This window comes from Panthera pardus, unplaced genomic scaffold, assembly GCF_024362965.1.
Source record: "Panthera pardus isolate Hobbes unplaced genomic scaffold, ASM2436296v1 HiC_scaffold_10, whole genome shotgun sequence".
Classification (NCBI taxonomy): domain Eukaryota; kingdom Metazoa; phylum Chordata; class Mammalia; order Carnivora; family Felidae; genus Panthera; species Panthera pardus.
In genome coordinates, this window is record NW_026526655.1 from 78,202,907 (window position 1) to 78,227,148 (window position 24,242).

At 41.4% G+C, this 24,242-nt stretch overlaps 2 protein-coding genes across 12 annotated transcripts in view; one reads left to right on the plus strand and one right to left on the minus strand.

Annotated features, from left to right (window-relative positions):
- Positions 1-2,872, plus strand: part of PRPF40A (pre-mRNA processing factor 40 homolog A) — a 53,969-nt gene extending 51,097 nt beyond the window's left edge. For all 11 annotated transcript variants that reach the window (XM_053908772.1, XM_019456589.2, XM_053908734.1 and 8 more), the window contains one exon: positions 924-2,872. In XM_053908772.1, coding sequence (XP_053764747.1) covers positions 924-1,016 — 93 coding nt within the window. In that variant the 3' untranslated portion in view covers positions 1,017-2,872. The remainder of the gene's footprint in view (positions 1-923) is intronic.
- Positions 2,873-7,655: 4,783 nt separating this feature from the next.
- FMNL2 (formin like 2) overlaps positions 7,656-24,242 on the minus strand; it is a 310,958-nt gene continuing 294,371 nt past the window's right edge. Inside the window, 6 exon segments of the mRNA XM_053908723.1 lie at positions 7,656-9,745; positions 15,305-15,428; positions 16,149-16,247; positions 18,229-18,330; positions 19,246-19,409; positions 21,721-21,850. Coding sequence (XP_053764698.1) covers positions 9,636-9,745; positions 15,305-15,428; positions 16,149-16,247; positions 18,229-18,330; positions 19,246-19,409; positions 21,721-21,850 — 729 coding nt within the window. The 3' untranslated portion in view covers positions 7,656-9,635.

The window sequence follows — 24,242 nt, forward strand, 5'->3', positions numbered from 1 at the left end:
ACTATGGACTTAGCAGGAATAATGTCTCTGAATCCACCTGTGGAGAATTTAAACTGTGTAGATAAATACCCTGCTCCTCCCTTTGGATATTCTGATTCAGTTGATAACAGAAGTTCTTTTTAAAAGCTGCCCTGGTGGGGCATCTGGATGGCTCAGTCAGTTAAGCGTCTAACTTTGGCTCAGGTCATGATCTCATGGCTCGTGGGTTTGAGTCACATTGGGCTCTCTGCTGTCTGCACAAAGCCCATTTTAGATCCTTTGTCCCCCCTCGCTCTGCCCTTCCCTCACTTGCATGCTGTCTCAAAAATAAACATTAAAAAATTTTAAAAAGCTGCCCTGGTGAGTCTAATGCACATCCTTGGTGAAGCAGCTCAACAGTTTCTTCTTTGTAGTAAGTTCAACGGAATCTCTGAAGGGAAGGAGAATAGGTAAATTATCCACTTTCTAAAGGTTTTCACAAATACTAATTTTTAGTCTTTTTAACCTAGTGTTGTCCTGTTCATAAATCTTAAATGTTTATCTGAGGATAGTATCCTGAAAGCATAATACTTTTCTGTAATATAAAACACCTTATAAGGCGACCTAGAATCTGCAAAATTAGCAAGGAATATAGTGCCTTAGGTAATGAACCCCCCCCCCCCCCCCCATTAAATGGAAACAAGGTGTTTCATATTCAGTGATGTAACAGGAAGGAAAAGTAACCAGTGTTAAAAGTTTGTTCTGTCTCCCCTAATATAACCAAGGAGTAGTGAGCAGCTCATTGGTAGACTTTTGGGAAAGAGGTCAGTCCTTAAACTGGTGTGATGGGTTTGTTGCTATGGAAAAGAATCCGTATAAATTTTGGATTTTTGTTTTAAAAGGTTTAATACTACTTAATGTTTTGAGCACTGGCATTAAATGTAATTGTATACAATGTCTTTCAGGGGAATTGGGATACTTCTGGCAGTGAGCTGAGTGAAGGGGAATTGGAAAAGCGCAGAAGGACCCTTCTGGAGCAACTGGATGATGATCAATAAATTATACCAAATATATGTTTACAGTATGATTTAAAGTCTAATTCAGACCAGGGACTCTATTTTAAAGTTCAATTGAAATAACACTGGGTTTTAATTATATCACAGGAAAAAAAAAAGTGCATTTAAGTATTGTTATTGTGGACTTTATAAAAGCAAAGGAAATTGAAAATAACTTTTGATTCTGTATCAAGAATCATATTTTCATACGGTCATAACTGTCTTTCTGAGACCCTTTCATAGGGCACTGCAGGATGGATTAAAGGTGGCAATTTACTGATAACTGCAGATGTCTCTACTTTGTTCTGAAGTCTAAGTCATGAGGCGATTTGATTTACTTTATAGAAGTTGGATTTTGAAGATATAACGAAAAATTTTTTGATATTTAGTAGTACAAAAAAAGCACCAGCAACTGATAAAACTGCTTTTTTGTGCACTACCCAACTGGTTAAAGCTGATACGATCTTTTATGGTGAACTCAGAAATAGGTGTTCATAATGGAAACCTGGTAGACCCTTAACTATAGTGGTGCTAATGAGCACCTACTATAATAAAGCCACCATTATTTTTTATGAAACATCGGAGTACATTTTAAAAAGGCTGTCGTGAGGGCATTATTTTGAGGTGATGTTTAAAACGATAACATCAAATCAAATTGTAAATTAGTTTAAATATATTTGCCTTAAGGACCTACTAAAGAATGTGCCACCAAACTTTAAGTGATAGTTGCAATATCCTTGTCTGAAACAAAAATCAATGTTGACTTAAACATTTTCTTTAACAGTTGTCTTTTTTTTTTTTTAAATCCAATCTTTTCTCTTGCTTTTTTTCATTGAGGAAGTCTTTTATCTTCCCTACTCACTGAGAAGTATTGACTTCGTGGTACACATTCTAAAGCATTTCTGATTTGAATATTTTTGTACATTTTTATCAATTATTAAACCTTCTCTTCTAGCGTGTACTAGTATTTATTTCTACTTAAACTACTCAGCTCTAAGAAAATTGTATTATCATTTCAAGATACTAAATCCTTGAAATTTTGCTTCATCTTACCCATATAGCTAGGTTACTTTCCCTTTTTAATATTTAAGAATATTATAAATCCGTACATTTGAAGCCCCTATAATTTGTTTTTGATCTACAAATTTCCTATAGAAAACTTTAGAGAGGCAGTGGTTTGAAGCTAGAATACTCTTTACATGCTAACTTTTGCAAGTTGGTAATGTAATTTATACTATTTTCCTTCAGTGCAGGAGATTTTTTTAATAAGTAAATATTAGCACATAGTCTTTGGCATTATGTATTTTTTTATTTTGGACACTTGGAGCAATCTTATTTCAATTGGCATTTAGAAGAACAAAAAGTTCATCTTATTTTTCCTTCACCATTCTAATGAAATGACCAGGACTACTCTCCCATCCCTGCCCACTGTTTCAAGCCTCAAGAAAAAGGGGGTGGGAAAGTTGTTTCTACTCTACCAAGTCATTTTTCTGCTGTGAAAACTGACAGGACTGTGGGAAATGAGAATATCCTTAGAATATGTGAAGTAATGACGTTGCTTACTTGAGGGTTGGTCTCTTATTGTATATTAGAACCAAAACATATAACAACCTTGGCAATAGGGAGTTGCCTAGATTTAATTTTCAAACGTCTCATAATGATAGTTAATATCACTAATCATGTCAAACACTTGACATGGAAGTCAGTGGTAAAATCTTTAAAGTGCATATCATATCGGCAGAAGTACTAGTGGTGTTTCACAAGAGAATTTAGAATCTGTAAAATTTTAATTCCATGAATGATGGTTTTTTTTAAGTTTTAATTTTTCTATTTAAATAAAAACCTATTGATATGTTTTAGCATGTCCTCAAAATAGATTTCTGTATTTCTTAGAGGTACTGTCTTATCACCTCACATTCCTTTAATACAAATTCAAGTTTCTCTGTAGTTCATCCATGAAAATTATTTGACCTAAAAACAAAACTACTGAAATTGCAATTCAAAATAGAATATCCTTATTATAAGAGATATAACTGAAGTGACTATAATCCTTGCTTACTTTAACAAACCCATCAAATGGAATTTAGTTACCAAAAAGATACTGTATAACCCCGAAGGCACAGGTGATGGAAACTTTTGTTATAGCAAGAGTTCTGTGTGAATATTTTTAACTTACTAGATTAGGTTTCTAAATTTTCAGTCTGCTACAACCTGAAATGTCTTAGAATATTGGTTCTGTTAAACAGATTTGTTCAAACTCCTTATGGAACGTGTATTCAAACAGGGAAGTATGTTTATTTGCAGATGAGGGGAATTTATACTTTTCAGTTAAGCATCAGACTCTTAGGTAAATGAGGGTTTTTCTTTCCTCTGTAACATTAATATTAATTATTGGATTAAATTTACTAATATATTTAATAACATAATAGTCTAAGAATCTCAAATATTTGATGTTTTCTTTTTCTTGCAGTCCAGTAATTCCTATATGGGAAAATTGAATTTGTATGAAGTGAATTTAGTCAGTATGATGAATTCTTCACACTTTCCCAAATTTATTTAAATAATGCTTTTAAATAAAAGCAGTGGTCCTTTTTTTTAACACAGCAAGAGTATTTCATTAATACCCATATGAGCTTCAGCATATAGATCAGTCATGTTTTTCAACAATAAAAACTTCACTTTTTATGCCTCCCAGTAAATTCGAAAATGATCAAAATGTCACAGCTTGACTTTTGCTAATTGGGCCTCAATTCATACAACTATAAAATAAAAATGGCCTAGAGTAAGGCCTAAATTCATTGGTGGAGTAAAGAAAATGTAAAAGCTGAAACGTCTCTACGTTTATCTGGAAACACGGTCCATAATTATCATTTTTCAAAGGGCCTTTGTCCTGTGTTACCAAGCATTTGTCTAGATGATCCTGGTTTTCTCCCAGTGTTAATGGTCAACTCAGTGCTGACTAGGCAGCCACTTTTCTCTGCATCCAGAAAGGGGTAGCCTTATAAAGATTTTTCTTTTTTTATAGTTTAGATGCTATTTGAGAGAGAGAACGGTTTCTAATCAAATAGTGCCCAGGGAGGAGTGATGAATGCTTTAAGTTTATAGAATATTTAAGAGTATTATGTAATTTAAATGTAAAGTACAAAACTAAGGAACCAAATAAACATTTCTAAAAGCAACATAAGGCAAAGCACATTAATTCCTTGTATCATAAATCAGGCTGCTGCTTTTCCCCTTGGGGATGTATCTCAGTACCAGGTACAATTTTAATTCTTTTATATTTTCTAGGAAAAACTGTACTCTACGTAAAGGAAAAGCAAAATGTCATGAGTAGTTTTTCACAGAACTGTGTTCTAAATAGGCTTAATAGCATATTTCAGTCTAATGATTCTTACCTTTATTAAATCTTACCTTGCTCTCAAGTTTTTCAATTGTTTGGACTTAAATGATAGGTTCCTTGGAGACAGGGATTTGTGTTTCATTAACTGCTATATCCTGTGGGTTAAGACAGTGCCTGGCACACAGTAGGCATACATTGAATGAATGTAAAATTTTAGTTGACAGACTTATCCAACATCCATGGTACCCAGCCTCTGCATTATAGGAGATGCTTGAAAAAGCATCATGCAATAATCTATACTAAACCACAACTAAAGCCACATACATAATCGAAATGCACTGAGGACAAGTTCTAGTGATTGTATCTTATCACTTTTACTACAGAAATTTCCAAAAGCTTGTTAGAACATGTAACTTCCATGTGGTTTTGAGTAGGAAAGGAAATCCCTTGTGATTTAAAACATAGTTTTCATATTCATAAGTTATTATAGTAGTTCAAAAGTAGTAATTTAGCTAGATCAAAATTAGTCTTTAAAGGCCATGCTGGAAACAACAAAATTCCTAAATTCTAAACTGAGAACTAATTATTTCAGGCTGTTTCCAACAAAGCGTGAGGTATGGGAAGTGAAAAAATGGGGCTCCGATTACACACTCCATTCTCCATTCTATTTAGCTTATCTCCTTGGCCTAGGTCCTTCAGTTTAAGTAGATTTTCTGTGCTTTTCAGACTTGCTACATAAAAACTGCTTTTGTGACTCCATAGGATCTATGCTTCAAGGCCATCTTGTTATTGTTAATGACGGGTAATTGCCCCAGGTATAATGGCCTATTGCTGTTTGCAATTTAGGGGAACAACTCCCCACCCCAGTTTTCATTCATAGCCTGAAACAGAGTGGCTGCCTAATCAGAATCCAAAAGCCATTTCTTAATGCCCTTTTATGCTGTTCCTTGGGGTATCGAAAATGTGCTATTTATAAATATTCTTTTATTTTGACCCTGCCTGAAACTTTGGTAGGTTTGGTCTCTTGCCTACCTCTCTACAACTAAACTGAAGATTTGTTCTGAAAGGTGAGTAATAATAGGGGGAACAGGTTTCTATTTTCTGTGTTTGTTAATTACCAGATTTTCTCTTCTGTTTATATATTGTTCTGATGTAAAGAACCTTAATAGTTATATAAAATTAGACTTTTGTAAATAAATATAATTTATTAGAAAAAATGACATCTTTTTACTAAGTAAATTGGATTTGTGTCAACTTTTTCATTTAAGCACCCCTCATATGCAGCAGTTTTGTGCTGTGAGAGGCTAGATGCCCACATTGTTTCCTCAGTGTCATACTTGATTTTCTCTATAAAAATTAGACCAAAGAAAGTCTGTCAACAACTTGATGCACTTTTTCAAGTTTCAGATTTTTTCCTGAAAATAGAGCAGGTATTAGTTTTAAGAGAAAAACAAATTAATCCTTTCATATACCAGCCCAATCATTTTTGCAGACACTTCTGATAAAATTTCTTAAAATATCTTAGGGCTAAGAGCGGTTTTATCACATTAATTGGTATGTGAATTGTGAAGCTATTATAAAAGCATATCTTCCAATGTAAAAGATAATTTCACAAAATCCAGTATGTTGAACCACAGTGATGTATCAAGTCCCGTTCTGGGCCGAGCATTGTTGAGTCAGCAGGGCCCTTTGGACGTTCATTGCAGTGAATTTTAGTAGATTAGAATTTAGACTTTTAGAGGACTGGGAGTGGGGAATCAGGAGACTTAATTCTGAGTCATGGGCAAGCATCTTTAAATGTGGTTAGGGGCACCTGGGTGGCTCAGTCTGTTGAGCGACCGACTTCGGCTCAGGTCATGATCTCACAGCTCATGAGTTCGAGCCCTGAGTCTGTGCTGAGAGCCTGGAGCCTGCTCGGATTCTGTGTCTCCCCTCTCTCTCTCTGCCCCTCCCCCACTTGTGCTCCCTCTCAAAAATGAATAAACATTAAAACTTAAAAAATGTTACTAATGGTATATAATGGCCTACACCTAACCATATCTACCTCATTTGAACTTACTGCTGTGGTTTGGTTTTGAAAATGTTCTAAATTTGTAGAATATTAAAAATCTTATTTCTGGGGCACCTGGGTGGCTCAGTGGGTTAAGTATCCAACTCTCGATCTCAACTCAGGTCCTGATCTCAGGGTCATGAATTCAAGCCTCACGCTGGGCTCCATGCTGGGCGTGAAGCCTACTTTACAAAAAGATCTTGGGGTACGTGGGTGGCTCAGTCGGTTGAGCATCCAACTTCAGCTCAGGTCATAATCTCAGAGTTTGTGGGTTCGCACCCCGCGTTGGGCTATACCCTGACAGCTCAGGGCCTGGAGTCTGCTTCAGATTCTGTCTCCCTCTCTGTCCCTCCCTGGCTCACTCTCTCAAATAAACATTAAAAAAAATTTTTTTTAATGAAAAAATCTTATTTCTATTACCATGAAGGCACAAACTAGAGAATTTTACTAAGTGAAATTTAACTTTTTCTTCTCTATAAAAATAAAGCTTCAACTACATTGTATAACTGTGGTGCAGTGAGAAGACCACTGAATTGGTAACAAAAACCTAATACAACAACTAAATAACTCATGCCCCTGTAAGAAAATTGTTTTAAAGGCACTCGGACAGTTTTCTAAAATATCAAATTTCAGGGGCGCCTGGCTTGCTCAGTCAGTTGAGCATCCGACTTCAGCTCAGGTCATGATCTCGCAGTTTGTGAGTTCGGCCCGTGTCAGGCTGTGTGCTCAGAGCCAGGAACCGGCTTCAGATTCTCTTTCTCTCTGCCCCTGCCCCACTCACACGCACTCTCAAATAAACATTAAAAAATATATATCAAATTTCCTTACTTCCCTAAAAAGTCATACTGAATGTTGCACGTAAGTTTTTGTGAGGACTTGGAATTATCACTACAAATAACAGTATGTTTGGGCAATGGAGGCCAAAAGGCTTGTACTTACCTGGCCAACCATTTGATGTGGTTGTCAGTTGCAAGGTTACCTGGTTGCCTCTGTAGTGCACACATAACCTGTCTGTATACACACAACATCCTCATTGAACAAATCTGGGGGAAGCAATATCTTCACCAAACAAAAGTGCTTCTCTGGAAGCAACAGAATCATTAATGGTTGGGAGATGTATCCCTCACTATGAAAATGTGGTTCCTATGTTCCATATAGCAAGTGATTAAGAGTTTGTATGTTGAGTTTGAGCCATGGAACTAGTAACCCCCTGCCAAAGTATGCCCCTGAAAGATCACAACATATTACAGGATAGTAGTGTAAATAGTTTATTTGCTCATATGCCATGAAAAGACCAGAAAAGTAACATGAACTGCTTTTTTATAAAACATTTCTAATATTGCTAAGAAGCAGGCCCATTAATAAACAAAAGAACATGCCAACATTATTGTCTATCTGTAGATTAATAAATAGGTAATTATTTTAATATATGCTCATTAGCATTGAGCTTTGGAAAACAGCTGCTTGTGATAAAGGGCCAACTACTTGTGTTGTAGCTCATGGTCAAATTGCTTTTTTCACCAAAATGAATGTTGAGTCAACAGACAAAATCTCAGCATGTTCTTTTTAAAGTACACATTTATGAAAATGTGCTAGCAGGTGGCAGTTTTAAAAGTAATTTTTTGTAAATAGGTATGCTAAAGTGAAATGTGGTAACTGATCCCTAAACTGTCCTTGTAGTTAAATATATATATTAAAAAAAAAAAAAACCTATAAGTTAAAATAACATTCAGATTGTATAGCACAGGCTGATGCATTTTTAAACAATATTTACAATATTACCCAGAGGCTTAGGTGGGAATTAAAGTGTAAAAACCATAAAAAACTGCACCAATTTTATAGCAAAATATCTGTACATTTAAAAAGAGATCATATAACTACACATTATCCAAGGAAAATGGGACCTTCACCAAGGAGCTCACATAAGCACAACATAAAATAAGATTCAGTGGTTAAATACTATACAATAAACTTTACAATTAATATATTGATGTAATGTACCAAGAAGGTAAGCCAGAAGCAGAATGTATATTATGGAAAGTACAAATTAGCTTTAGTCCAGTTTTTGACTTTGGAATGGATCAAGTGCCCTGCCAGAGAGGAAGGAAAAATAACAGTGGCTTAGTTGGCCATTTATTTAGTCCCATTACCTATCATGTAAGCTTAATCCCAATGTGAATATTTCAAGCAATTTAACTGCAATTTCCCATAAAGTAATGTGGGAAATACAAGAATTTAGCTTTGATATGTAATGCAAAATATATCCAATTTATAAAAGGAAGAAGAAGGGGGGAAAAAACTTGCGATTGTCAGAATAAGGCTGGGTTAACTAACACTACTAGCTAGCAGAAGTAATCTTGAATGCTTGTTGATAAAGCTAGTGAGCTTCTCCCTGGCTAGCAAGGCACCAATTTCTATTCTCAGGATTGGCCCATAATAGTCCTCAGAAATCCTAATACTGATTACTGAGATGTTAATTTTAGTGCTAATTAATAAATACATTTGCATTATTTTTTTTTAAAAGCTGCCTCTAGCTGAAGAACACAGTACTGCAAATAAATCTTACACAAATCTGTATGCCATTATATCCTTGCATTCATACCGGTGAACTTTTCTCACAGGGCATCATAACCCTAGCACAGAAGTAGAATGTGTAACGAGATAAGAGTTGAGGGACTTATCCTGTGCCACTGCAATACATCCTGTTTGTACTTCGCTGGGGCTTGCTTATGGACAGCAGTCTGTCATGTGACCTTTTCCTTCTTCCATGTTGCAAGCCCTTTAAAATACAAAGTTGATGGGTATGGCTAAAACACAAAATTCCTTAAGACATCTCAGCAAAGGAAACCCAGAGCAGATTACATCCACGTTATTTACAACTTATCAGGAAACCAGGGTGTGCCATCATGGGACAATCACAATGGCAGATAATGAATGTAATACGAAATTTACATTTTGGTTAAAAAATTGGATAATATACTGGTGTAAAAAGATACCTAATCAAATCAAACCCTATTGCTTTGATTAATCTGAGCAGGTACTTCCACTTTTAGGCACTTGTTAACAAAGGTTGAAAGGAGAGCCCGTCATTTTTAAATTCCTATGTGTTTGCTAAATCTGAGCCCTTAGAATATTTTATCAATGTTCAAGGTTGCAGTTAAAGGGTAGCGCATAAAGTTCATGTGGAGAGTTTCATTCACGCACTCTCTACTCATACAGGCAGGTCTCAGGTTCACATGGTTATTTCGGCACCATTAACAGAACGCAAGTTCTGATCATCAAAGCGCCGCCTGACACTTCTCCTCACCGCATCGGCTCGTCTGTATGGTTGGTTTCTAAGATCTGTAAAGAGAAGATTACCAGTAAGAGAACTGCAACCTTTAGTATGATGTGTCTAAGCAAGACAAAAGTCAGCTGGCAGCCAATCAAAGCAGCTTGTGTAGAAGAGTCAGCTAACAGGCCCTTCAAAATTCATTGAGTATTTGAGCCAAGGACATGTACTTTGCCCTCAATATTTAAACAAAGCAGGATGTAATACTGGTGTGATTCTGGAACTTTTAGAAAAATACAGAGGAGAGGCAACTGCTCCTGTCACTGGCCAGAGAGTCTAGCTGGAGTCTTATTTTGAAGTGTTTCTTCAATTGGAAAAAGCTGTGGCTTAGTTTTCTTTGTTTTTGTTTTTTCTGGAAACTGAGTATCAACAATAATTAAAACGAATCTTAAACTGCAAAACTAATAAGCCCTGTCCTATCTTACCTGAAATTTTAATCCAGGAAAGGACACTACGCTTATTTTGCAGAGGTTCCATAATTTTTATTCAATATTAGCTGAAGTCCATTTTTTATTTCGTGAATTAGATACATAATGCCCAATTAACCACTAAAGAAAGATAATCACTAAATCAAAATAATTCTCTATTTCTGTATGTTCTGTCCTGCCATAGGTAGTTCCTGTTTTTCATTGGAGGGAAGAAGTTGAACGGGCCCTCCTCAATTTTCCAGTTTGTTTAAAATGTTTAAAGAGAATGTTTAAAATGCCTAACATTAAAACAACAACAACAAAGCTTTGTTGAATAAGTGAACCAATCACTGCATATTGGCTCAAGGAGACATTGTTCTAATGGGATAAAGTGGCATGAACAAGGGATTTTATTCTATGTAAGTATTCTTTAATATGAAAACATGCTTTGCCTAGCAAGCAGGTAGGCTGCTTTTGATAGGGCAGGGCAGGCTTTGTACTTTTTCCCACCGTTTCATTTAATTAGTATATATTTCCCTTTCATTAACTTAATATTATTGACTTCTGTTAGGAAACATTCTATATCTTGAAGGGGAAACATAACAGAATTAAAGCAGATCAAATCTTTGTTTATCCCTTTACCTACTAAGTAGCTTGAAAATGGAGCCAGTGGGCCATATCTGGCCTACAGAATGTTTGGCCTCCAACTTGTATATTTAAATACAGTTTCCTGATCTTTAAATAATTAATATAAAAAACAAGGTTTCTGATTTCCCTTGGAAAACTGGAGGGCCTGGCAACACTGAGCCCAAATTTTCACATGGCAAAAACACACTGGAGCTGAGTCAGTGCTGAGACCTAAGCTCTCTGGTTCAGCACAGTTCCCACCAGCTCCTGACTCCTTGGAATTTGGTACCCTGCCCTGAAGAATAGTTTTGTATGCCTTAATCCACTCAAGCTTCTGCTTCTTGGCCCAGAGTGGTAAGGGAAGTTCAGAATTCCACTTCTGGCTAAGTGACTTATAGCTCTGTGATGCCTGAATCTTCTGAACAACTGGCTCTAAAGATCATCATCTTCAAAGGCCATAAAGATCATGTTCCCCGGCCAGGAAGTGCTCTCAACTTCTTCAGATCAAAAGAGGTTAACTGCTTAACTCGAAGGCCAAGAAAAGGGTCGGAGAAGGACAGCCTAGCACCCAAAGCAGGTACAATCACATCAGCAAATACCCTTGCCCAAGCCATCACACTTAACAACATGGAAGCAGGCCAGAAAGAGTCCAACAGAGAGGCTCTGCCTCACATCACTGAAATGCGAGGTTACAAAGACTTCTCCCTGGTCAGACTCTCACCAGTATCACCCTCAGGCATAGACTGAAACCACTGATCTGCATACAGAGAGAGGAGGAAGCTAAGTAAAAAGTGATGCTTGCCAGCTCTGTGTATCCTCCACCACCGGTGTGCTAGAAGAAATCCTTACCCTCGAGTGAACATTTGGAAATTTAGTGATATTATTCTTCTTTAAGGCTAAACAGAAAAAAAAACAAAAACACAAAATGATGGTTAAGTAAAAATGGGATGAAAATGGAAAGCAATTCAACTTAGTGCTTAACATACCCGGCATGTTAGCCAACAGAGGAAGAGAGTGGGAGGCCATTAATACAAGAGGTGTTAGATAAAACAAGGGAAAGAGGAGAGGATCTTCCCACCCATCCCCTCTGACCACCCAAATCCAAGCTGCTTTGAAATATGGCTCCAGAATGATAGTCCAGCAGCAAAGCTGACAGGAACATTAGCTGAGTAGATGACAGTGTCTAGCCTTGTTAATAAGCACTGGTGGGTAAGTACACTGCAGGGTGGGCAACCACACACCACATCCTTTGAGATCCTCAGTGACAGAGGCACATACATAACAAGTGCAATTCACAGACAAGCTAATGCCACAATCAAAACAGGTACCCCGTTCCATGTCAATCTCAGCACAGGAAGCTAATGGTCATTTCCAATTAGAATATGTGCTTCTCTTATCCATTTTCTAATCAACTGGGCCCTGCAGAGAAGTTTGTCTCTTATCTAGCCATCAGAAACCGAGGGCAGGCTGTTACTTCTTGAAAATCTGGGGTTTTGTTTTGTTTTGATTCTAAGAACAGTGGCATTCTCCGAGAATAGGTTTTTGCTATTAGTATTTCTAGTTGCCACCATCCTGACCAAAGATGCAGGTCCAGATATGATCTCATCACAAGAGAAATGCCCTGGATTTGACACGGAACCGAGCGACAGTGAAGAAGCACAAATGAGGAAAGACTATGGAGAGCTCCTAAAGCCTTTGTTTTCACTTTCTGCCTCACAGCCTTGTTCCAACGTGATATCTGAATGTGGGCATGACACTCAGGAGAAGAGGTGGAATATACAGCTATGGATTGCCTATATCAACTTATACAGATTTCTAGGTCCAAAGGGCTACTTGCTTATACCATGAGCTCCATCATGCTGGGGATGATGGCTACAGATGGTATAAGAGAGTTAAGAAAGACCCAATTTACAACTGTGTGTAGTTCACACTTTTTTCTGCAAATCATTTTTCAACTTTAGAGCACTCTGCATTCCTGAGCACTTGCACACAGCTCATTTTATCAAAGCATGTTAAGTGAGTACAGAAAAGAGGCTGGTTTAATATCTGTACATTCATGACAAAATAGCAAGTGCTCAATAAATGTTAGGTATGGTAGTTACTGTTATTCATGACTATCCTTTTGTGTTCAAAGACACTAGCCCAAAAGACTTGTAACAGCCTACTTGGTCCGAATACTAATTCTCAAAGTAGTGCTCTATTTAGAGTGTTTTTCTAAAAATTTCTGCAAGCAATTCTATTAATCCAAATCCCTCAGACTCAGACCACCATAGCCGTGTGGATTCCTAGACATACTGAAAGTGGCAGTGAGTAAGCAGTAATGACTGAAATGCAAAACCATGCAGTGTGAAGGCAACATAAAATATAACATGATGGAGACAGCAATTCCATGCTAGCATATTGGGTGGCCCTAACAGACAGACAGAGGGGCATAAGAGGTCAAAAAATCTGTAGCAACCTTTTAAGAGCATCAGGTGAGAAAGAGTAATAGTTTAGTAATGGTATTCCTCAGTGAGAACAGGTTCGCAGAAAAATCGAGAGCCACGCTTGGCGGTGCGAGCAGTAAAGGGCACAGTCTTCAGCACTGCATTGAAAATGATAGCCAAATAAAACAAACGGCAGAGAGTAAGAGCCAAGATCTATCATATTAGTACATGGTTAGTGCTTTGTTAATCATACCTGGGGAAGGCGAGGGGGGGAAGGGGGGAGGTGGCCAGGGAAGGAGGGAAAGGCAATATATACCCAAGTGAGTTCATAAAGTCTAAAAGAGTTAGTCAGTCTGGGGCTTGGTGGGTGGAAAGTATTTTAATGAGAATAAAACCTGCTCTGTAAGCCGATACTCATTCACCTCCAATGGTGGCTGAACGATTAGGTCAGGCAAATAGAAACTGGACATTTCACTCAGTTTACAAGCCAGGTGTCACTGACATGGAGAACAGACTGATGGAAAAGGAACTCTAAGTTCTTAATATGCGAGGCTCGATGTTCGTCTCCCTGCAGTTAATCTTATTACGGCACAGAGGCTAGCAGGTGCTTACCCAAAAAGATCTGTTCCTGGTCTTGCTCAGAGCAGAGCTTCTCCCTCAGTGTGGGGGAAACAACAGGGGGGCTAAACAATGGGGACTTTCCCTAGGGGCCATCTGCAAGTCACTGCAGAGTGAACAATGAGACACTGGCAGACACACGTGTCCAGATTACATGTGCGCCATACCGAGGCACTTCACCGGCCACTTACCTATCCACTGACGACTGAGACGGTTTTACTCTTGGCCAGACACTCTTTGTTGACTTCCTGTTAGTGATTTATTTACCTATTTTATTTTCTTGGGTTTGAGCTTGTGGGAAAAAAAATTGTGATTTTGGTGGTTTGGGATCAATCCCTATTTACGATGCTGACTGAGCTATTAACAAAAAATGAGAAGTCAAAAATCTGAAAGTTACATTTCTTAAAAATTAGGACAATGGAGGAAATGTGACTAATGACTGCACATTTGATATTAAAAAGTTGTTAGTTTTGGAGGTATGTGATAATGGTACTATGGCTGTATTTGTTTGCTTTATTAAATAGTCCTTATCTTTTGAAGACGCCAACAGAAATATAACCAGATGAAACTGTATGTCTTAGATTTGCTTCAAAATAATCCTACAGGTTGGTAAATGGGGAGCAGGCAGAAGCAGACAAGTAACAAGACTGGCCATGAGTTGAAAATTATTAATAGGTGATGAGCATATGGGAACTCATCATACTATTCTCTACAGTCTTGCATGGCATATTTTCTAAATTTCCTACAGTAAAAAAAAAAGTTTGAAGTCTCTTGGAAGCTAATAAACAGTATTCATATGCAACAGACAAGAAAGGAAAGTCACTAGTAGCCACAGTCATAATGTAGTGGCTCAAATTACTTTCCCGATCTGTAAGAGAATGCAGTATCTCTACAGAACGGATTCAAGCAGCAAGCATTAGGCTAAAACTTAATCAGACAAGGACCAGGCTGGGTTAGGCACCACTCACTGAAAACCGTGGGCTAGCAGCCTGCTGGCCCATTAGAATGAAAGCACCGGCTCCTTATTTCCTACTGTCTTCAGTTACGTTGAAGGAGTAAAAAAGCTCGTAAAGAGCATGCTGGAACAATGTGCATTGACTCCGGTTAGTGCGCAACCCTGCATGGGCTTTATCCATAGTATTTATTAACCAGGCACTTGGGTAGGAGTGGCCACATAGAAAATGGAGCAGGCTAACAAATCAAAGACAATGGAAAACCATCAGAAGGCGGGGCCTGGTGAAATCTGCAACATTCCAATGATAATGAGAAACAGATTTTTCAGAGAGTGCTGGGTCTCCTTGACAGGCAGTATACAGCCACTATAAATATGCTTCTAACACTAGCATGGAGTTCCCCTTTATTCTGGATCTGCATAAAGTCACCTGAAGAACTTGTAAACCCTGGATAAAAGCAGCAGCACAATGGGCGAGTAGCTCACTAGGGGTAAGATCAGTGGGGTCTCTATGGGCCACAACGAGAAAATATCTTTTACCTGTGATAATGTCTTCAATGGCGCCATCTTTCCCTTCATATACATGTCTGTTATCTTTAACTTGTCGCCTTCTTAATTCTGCAATTAATTCTTGCTGCTGCCTCTTTGATTTGTGGGAAGGAGACTGAGCAGAAAAAAAAATGGCAGAGATTAGTGGGACCAGCACCACTGGTCCAAATGTGCCTGATCACTGAATAAGCAGCCTCAGCCAAAAACACAAATGGCACCATTCCAACATTCTGCCCACAGAAAAACTCAGAAAGCTTCTGGGACGAAAACAAACTTTCTCTGAAGCACACACAAAACTCCAGCTGGCAGCAGTGGGAAGGCTGGATCCTGCAGCCACAAGAGACAGCTGGTATTAACCATGGACTTCTTAAACTTTGGTGCAGAGGACCACGATGAAGAACACTCTGATCTGCCAGCCTTTGCGGTCTTTACCTAGGCTGCTTCCCTCCAGGGAATGCTCCTCCCCATGCCTTGTAGCGAAGCCCTCCAGCTCTCATGGCCAGCACCAACGGCAACCCCATGAAGCCTTCCCTGGACACTAAGCAGTTACTCATCAGGTTATCTGGTGTGACCTCACTGTATATCCACCTGAGATTTAAGTGCCTGATCTCTGTAAACTTGGAAATGCTACACAAACATGCTCTTCACCTCATTCCACTGTATGCTGAACAAAGTAGTGAATAACAAATCCATGTGCCACGTCTGCAAGCCCTAGAAGGAAGCTGTGAGGCTCCTGTGCAAATCCGGCTTTTTGCCCCTCTTTCCTGCTGGCTTCGAGGAACCACGAGGGCCTCCCCTCCCAGGAGGACAGTCTCAGGGGCCAGGCACTTCTCACCTTTGGGTCCTGCTGCTCCATCAGGGCTTCTTGCTCCAGGAGTTTTTCCATGAGTGCTTGTTCCTGCTTTTTCCTCAGCTCATTTTCCTCTTCGGCTTGCTGGGTCAAATCAAAAGAACCCAAAGATTACGTCAGTGGGAATGATGGCAATCAAGATTCTTTTAAAGTCACTCTTAGACAATCTTGATGAGCCAGGAATCAGAGTGAACAGAAAGCTTACAAGATCTACCACTTAAGTCTATGCAGGGCTCTGATCCGGGCTTTTGCTGTTGGTCTACAGGACATCTCCTAGCAATTCCAATTCTGGTCCAGAAATCCCTTCCTGATGACCCCCTTCTCCACTCACAATGCTCCTCAGTCTCAGTCCCACAGATGTGGGACTTCTGGCAGCTCTGCTCCGTGATTGTCACATGAGTTTATTTTGCTTCCAGAATCTGTCCACCTACCTACAGTTTCTCTGAAAGCAGGAGTTCAGATTCCTCTCCTTGTGCCCGTGGTTAGGGGGAAATCTCCATTCATTCGCCTCTTATTTCCTTCAAGGGTCTCACCTGAGTGACACTCTCAGGTCTCTCCCCACAGCTCACTCCTCCCCAAGGGCAGCAGAGTGACTAGTCTGATAAATTTGGGACATGGAATCAAACAGACTCAGCTCAGCTCAGCCCTCTTGGGCATTCTCTCTTTTGAAGCCAGCCTCCCTTAAGTGTGGTCCCAGCCCATCACAAGAATCACTTTGAGTGATCTCTGCAGCACACTAGCATCACCAGCCCGGTGAACCCAGGGTACCACAGTCAGCAGCAGCTGGTGACCGGTGACATTCTCACCTCTCACAGCTCCCAGTGATTTTTTGCCGTGTTTGGGTTCATCCCCACTTTTCCTTTTGCCAACAGCTTGTGATTATTACGGCTACACAAAGCCATGCTGAGAGAAGATGGCTAAATAATGTAACCTTCCGAATTTCAGTAAAAGGCCAAAGGATGCTTCTGGAGCTAGAGAAGTGACCCACTATATCCGACAGGATGTTTCTCAAAAATGATGACCCTGCCACCTTCTTCCTCCTCCTCCGATCATACTCTTCCTTCTTCCACCAAGGTTATAGGGTAGACAACCCTGGAGTGTAACGTCTGCAATATCTCCTAAGTATACGAACATCCCTTAACCCCCCCCCTCAACCCCGCCTCCCCCCCCCACCCCACCTCCCAGTCCTTCTTTCTCAGGAACAAATTCTTCCAACACATACCTCTTTGGGTCACATGATTTTTCAAAACCATAGCCCTGGATTGGGTCAAATATCCTATTTAAAGGAAGGGCCACTGAGCGCCTGGCTAGCTCAGTCAGTTAAGCATCTGATTCTTGATTTTGGCTCAGGTCATGATTTCACAGTTTGTGAGTCTGAGCCCTGCATCAGGCTCTGCGCTGATAGTGTGGAGCCTGCTTGAGATTCTCTCTCTCTCTCCCCCCCTCGCTCTCTGCCCCTAACCCATACCCCCTCATGCTCTCTCTCTCAAAACAAACAAACTTTAAAAAAAAAAAAAAAAGTAAAGGAAGGGCTATTATTGGTCCAGATGAGGAAACGGACAGTAACTATCCTTCCTGGTGCCATCTTTCAGTCCACACTAGAGAAAGGTCTAGATGACCTAAAGGTCTGGGCAGGACACACCCAAGCAGGCTGTCTCTGACCTCAGCTACAGAGCCCTTGCCGGAGGCCTGAGTCCTCTCCCTTGACTTGTCCCACAACTGCACGGGAGGCCTGGAGTTTCTAAGTCCTTCACTCTGCCCACAGGAGTGAACGGTCAGGAAGGAAGTGATGGTCCTGGAGTGTCTCACTTGCCCCAAAGGGCAGCCAAGAGCTTTTGCCTTCAGGCTGAGCCCCAGTCCTGGCTGGGTAGAGAAAGGAAGCCTCACGGGTGAGGACCTCCACAGAACTGGAGACTGCGGCCTCACATTGACCTCCCAGATCAGCTGCCTAAAGGACAGGGAAGGCCTCTGCACAGCCGCGGAGACTCCGGCACAGCTCTGGGGGGACACCCATTTGAGAAATGATGCCAAGGAAGACTTTAAAGGACCCCATGCTCCTATTTACCTTATAGGCTTTCACAAACCGGACAAAGACGGGAAAGAAGACAGAGGGTGGCGTTGTCTTGGGGTTTTCTCCAAAATACTTCACCACATCATCAAAAGCATCCTGTAAAGAAACAAACTTCTCTTGAGTTTCATAAAGTCGAGCATCTGAACTTGACACTGTGGGGGAAGAGCAGCAGCAAAGCAGCAGGGAGGATCCAGCCGCCACCACAGCTCTTGTCTGTCCCTCTCATTTCCCCACGACTCTGTAAGGACTCCTGTTTCCTCCGAAAGCCCAGGCAAAGGTGACCAGAAGAAGGCGATAGTGCCACACAGGAATTCATCTCTGGGACCCCCTGCACTTGTGCACACCTTCATACAAACAAGAAACTACCCCTTTTGAGAGCTTCCTAAGGCCAATGGTTTAGAAGGGATCTTAGAAGTCACTCAGACTCCAATCCCACCTCGCGGCTTCAATGCTCCTTATGGTGTTGCCACCTTAGGGACACTCCAGTCTCCACTTAAACTGTTTCCCGAAACAAGACAGCCTCGTTTGGGAGCCATTGCACCACGTCTGCTTTCTGAGTTCCCACAAAGCTCCGCCTTCCCTTCTATGATGGCATGCACAGTCCGTTTTGGCTGTTTTTCAAATGTATACACTTAACCCCCAGTGTAGTATAAGATTTCAAGGTCAAGGCCTACAGAAACCCAACACCCTGGGCAGGAACAGGGTTTTGCTAAGCACAGGAATGACACATGTTGGCTAAAATGAATACAGGACTCACACAGAGGGAGCCTCGGAGTGGCAGGGGAGGGCAAGGGGAGAGGGATGGGCCTCTAGAGAAGAGGTGAAGACTACAAATTAGAAGAGGACAATGAGCAGAACAGGGCACTTCCAGGTCCAATAGTCATCGGTTCCATAAGAAAATCTACCCTCGGTAGACAGAGGGCAATCTTCCCCCAAAGCCAGGACTGGCACCCAGGTGGGCTTAAGGGACCCAGTCACTTCCTCATGAGTGTCCAGGGAACAAGTACTTACCTGTGCAATCTTGGCATCATCCTGCAGCTTCTTCAGCTTCCCCTCATTGTTGAGGATGAACTCCTTCAGCAGCGTGTTGTGGTCGTGCATGGTGTACTCCCTCTTGGTTAAGTCCATGCCTCTCTGGAGCTCTTTGACGTCCAGCAAAACATTCTCGAGGGAAACTGAAGCAGAGACAGCAATGTCCCCATGAATGTCAAAACCACAGTGTATGTGGCTGGTAAGCCCAGTTTTCAGTGGATTCCTAGGGTTACTCAAGGGCCATAGCTCTGATTTCCAGCTTTCAGAGCAGAGATCTTACAATATGAATAATTTACTAGTGCTCACTTCCGGGCACTGCATTAATTTCTATATATGCACTAATTCATTTGCACTATTAGCCCAATTTGCCAGCAACAAAAAAGGCAGCATAAATAGGTTATGTGGCCCTAGATTGTGCAGCTAGGAGGTGGCAGAGGTGGAGCTCAGATAACCATGGACCCCAAATCCTGGGATTATACCCAACTATTCCATTTCTCTTATAGGTGATGATAAGCTGTTGGTTGGTCTGTAGACTCAGAGGTTCCGTAACTGTGCCAGGCCCAAGATTTGGACCTCTTTTACATTTCTGTGGCTCTCCAGCAGGGGGTAGCATTTAAATGCTGAACTTTAGTTACGACTGACCCCTAGAAACCAAGCAACCTTGGACAGCTTCTTCTGGTCCATCAACCCTACTCTGTTCCTGAAGGGTTCATGTTAATGTAATGAACCCTTCTTCCATCTGCAGTGTGGCCACCCTCCCAGAGCAGGTACATTCCTGCAGCCTCCTGCAGAAGACCAGGCCCCACCTCTGGCTCCCTACTGCCCGATTCCACTCTGCACATGGATGAATTACAGAACAGGCCAGTTATGTTTTTCCCTTGCTAGACTCACACGGTCTTATTCAACTTTGACTCCTCAATGCTTAGGACAGGGCCACGTCCACAGCAGGGACTCAAAGGTTCACTGGATAAGCAAAGGAGCAAAGGTATAAAGAATCTCTGTCAGCTCACCTGGCCACCAGAGAGAGGACACAGAAAACAATCCAGCCAGAGATCCTCAATCTCTCCACTTTCTGACTTTTTTTCAAATGACACTTTTGGGGAATCTCACTTGAGCCAAACAAATCAGCCAAAACAAAAATTTTTATAAAATGTTTTTCTTAGTTACAATTGTGATGCTAAACAATCCCTAATTTAGGCGGAGAAACCTGAAAAAAGGAAAATCACTCCACCAGAAGAGAAGTCCCAGTAACTGCATAAGTGAGCCCTGTGCCCTCAGTGGGTCTGCCATGGCCCACACTGCACAGCCCTTCACAAAGGACCTTCCCACCTGCCTCTCAGTCTCCAACTAGGGCGTCCTCGGTACCTACCCCAGCTAACAGTGCATCATCTCATTCATTCGTTTGCTCATTTACTTACTCCCCCCATCAATGTGCTAGCGGCTAAGGGAATTACAAAGATACATAAAAATAAAGATATTACCCATAAGTCCACAGGTTGAAACAGACATGTAAATTGTTATAGTAAAATCTGACCCATCGTGTATGAAATAGTATGGAATGTTCTATTGTAAGAACACAAAAGGAGCAGCCATTTTACTTTGAGGAAGTCAAAAAAAATCTCACCCTTAAAGATTCGATTCACCAAGTCTGAAGCAGACCTCAGGAATATGAATTTATAAAAAACACCTTGGCTGCTCAGGGTTCAAGATCCCAAAATGAGAATCAGAGTATGTAACCAACACTGAGGTTAATCTGCATCTTGTTCCTTTTTCTAGCGTAACAGCCTTTGGAGAAGACATTGCACATTAGACAGTACACTATTTAAGACACGGGTTCTAGTCCTGTCTCGCTCATGTTCTACCCAGGTGACCTTGGGCAAGACAGTTAACCTCTAAAAATGTCAGTTTTCTCATGTATACACGGGGATACCATTACATGCCTATCATAGCCTGGCTGGCTCAGAATCACCGATGATTTAAATGAGAAAAATGCATAAACTGCCATAGCAAAATAACGGCCAAAAGTACTGATAATTTAGCTCCCACTCAGGCTAACGGCACAATGCTTGAGCTACCACACCTGAGCAACTGGGACAGCGCAAAATCAAACTGGCAGAGGCGGGGGGTGACTTCTTGACTTTCATTCTCATATTTCAAGTGACGGCAAGAGACTAAGAAGGACAGCGAATGGAAGACAGAAGCTGCCCAGGGTCCAGAGACCGGACTCTTTAGACAGGACACAGAAGGGTCTCCCTTACGTCCCTGTTCATTATGGCTCCCAGGAGCGGGAAACACCCCGGCCCAGGTACCCCAGCAAAGAGCTTCTAATGTTTTCGTCACCTTGCCTTTCCAGAGGAGTTCCGAAGAGTGGTTTAGCAGGGAATGGTTCCCCCATGATCCATGATTAAAGGCATTCGATACCCAAGAGTAACATGAATAGCTGAAATCAAGTACCTGCAGCAGCTTTCTCCACATAATGAAGCTCATTATAAAACAGGGACACTTGGTGATATTTTTCTTTTACAACATTTGAAATATAGTGCAACAGTGTTTGCTTTCGGTCTGTTGACTTTGTATCTAAGAGCTGAAAACAAAAGGAACAGGGGTTAGGGTAGAAGAGGATGAGAAACTTGTCCATCAGGTGAAGTCCACCCACTCAGAGTAATGGAGGACGGTACCCCAAAGTGGACCACAGGAGGGTCAAACCTGGACGTGTTCTCCCCTAAACCAACTGACTTGTAAGTGACATCAGGACTTCTCCGCCAGGGGGTATGTTCAACGCCAGGAGGACTCCAACACCAAAAACTGTTCACACATCTCTACCCACACAAAACCGTCCCACCCCACATCTGCCATACGACTTTCCCTGACTTAAAAGTGGGAAGCCCCCATTCCGAGTGCTTTCCAAAGAGAAGGAGCAGAGAAGTGAGTGTGGTGCTGGTGGTACACGGGTACTCCCTATGTGGCAGGACTCCCACAATGCAGTCTACCCATTTTCAGTTCAGCTCTCTCATTCCCTAGCCTCCGTGACCCGAAACAGCTGGGCTTGCCACACATGACCGTCTTGGGGCCAGGAGTGGGACCAACTAGACACTCGCTACCAAACAGCCATGTCTCCCCAGGGCTCAGGACTCTGCCTGAGCAGAGCTCAACCTTCTCATGTGGAAGCCACGTTAGCCCCAGCCGTGGGGGAGAAGGTCATCACTGCCCACATAAGTTAGACAACTCTGAAAAACAGCATACTCTTTTCCATCCAGAGGGGAATTTTTTTTTAATGTTTATTTATTTTTGAGAGAGAGAGAAAGAGAGACAAAGCATGAGTGAGGGAGGGGCAAAGAGACACAGAATCTGAAGCAGAGCTCCAAGCGCTGAGCTGTCAGCCCGACGCAGGGCTCGAACCCATGAACCACGAGATCATGACCTGAATGGAAGTTGGATGCTCAACTGACTGAGACTCCCAGAAGCCGCCCCCAACCCGCTTCTTTTTTTATTTAGAAAACACAGAAAAGTAAAAAGAAGCACTTTGAAAAAAAACCCTAATTCTATCCAACCTCTCTGTTGATATCTTTACCTACTTCCATTCAGTTTTTTTTTTCTGCATTTTTTGCATGGATGAAATCAAACTGTACATGAAATTTATACCCTCCTTTCTTTTCTAGACACAAATTTTTTAAACAATTTTTAATGTTTACTTTTTTATATTTATTTTCATTTTTGAGAGAGAGAGAGAGAGAGAGAGAGAGAGAGAGAGAGAGAGAATGGGGGAAGGGCAGAAAGAGAGACAGAGAGAGACACAGAATCGGAAGCAGGCTCTAGGCTCTGAGCTGTCAGCACAGAGGCTGACATGGGGCGTGAACTCACAGACCATGAGATCATGACCTGAGTGAAAGTTGGATGTTTAACCGACTAAGCCACCCGGGCACCCCTACTGATTTTTGAGAGAGAGAGACAGACAGACAGAGAGATAGAGAGAACACAAGTTGGGGAGGGGCAGAGATAGAGGAAGACCCAGAATCTGAAGCAGGCTCCAGACTCTGAGCTGTCAGCACAAAGCCGGACACAGGGCTCGAACTCAAAAGCCTCGAGATCATGACCTGGGCTGAAGTCGGACACTTAACCAACTGAGTCACCCAGGCGCCCCACAAAATTATTTCTTTGAAAATTCTTCACAAACATTCTAAGAGTTAAAGAAGAGTTCATCATATTAACTACTGTTATATTTAATAATTTTCCAAAATGATGGATCTTTACATTGTTGCTATTTGCAATGATAAACTAAATATAGCATCCATAATTCAGATTCTTTTTTTTTTTTTTTTTTTTTTTTAATTTTTTTTCAACGTTTTTTATTTATTTTTGGGACAGAGAGAGACAGAGCATGAACGGGGGAGGGGCAGAGAGAGAGGGAGACACAGAATGGGAAACAGGCTCCAGGCTCCGAGCCATCAGCCCGGAGCCTGACGCGGGGCTCGAACTCACGGACCGCGAGATCGTGACCTGGCTGAAGTCGGACGCTTAACCGACTGCGCCACCCAGGCGCCCCCATAATTCAGATTCTTGAGGAAAGAGTCCCAGAAATGGAAACACTGGGTCAAAGGGCTTGAGTATTTTTTTTTTTTAATTTTTTTAACGTTTATTTATTTTTGAGACAGAGAGAGACAGAGCATGAACGGGGGAGGGGCAGAGAGAGAGGGAGACACAGAATCCGAAACAGGCTCCAGGCTCTGAGCTGTCAGCACAGAGCCCGACGCGGGGCTCGAACCCACCGACCGTGAGATCATGACCTGAGCCGAAGTCGGCCGCCCAACCAACCGAGCCACCCAGGCACCCCAGGGCTTGAGTATTTTTAAAGTTCTAAGTGCCTGCTGCCCAGTGATGTGCCAGAAAATGTGTACCCATTCATCCTCCACCTATAGCAATCTTCATCAAAACATCCTACCCCACTTCCAAGAGCAGACTCCACTCTGGGACTTAAT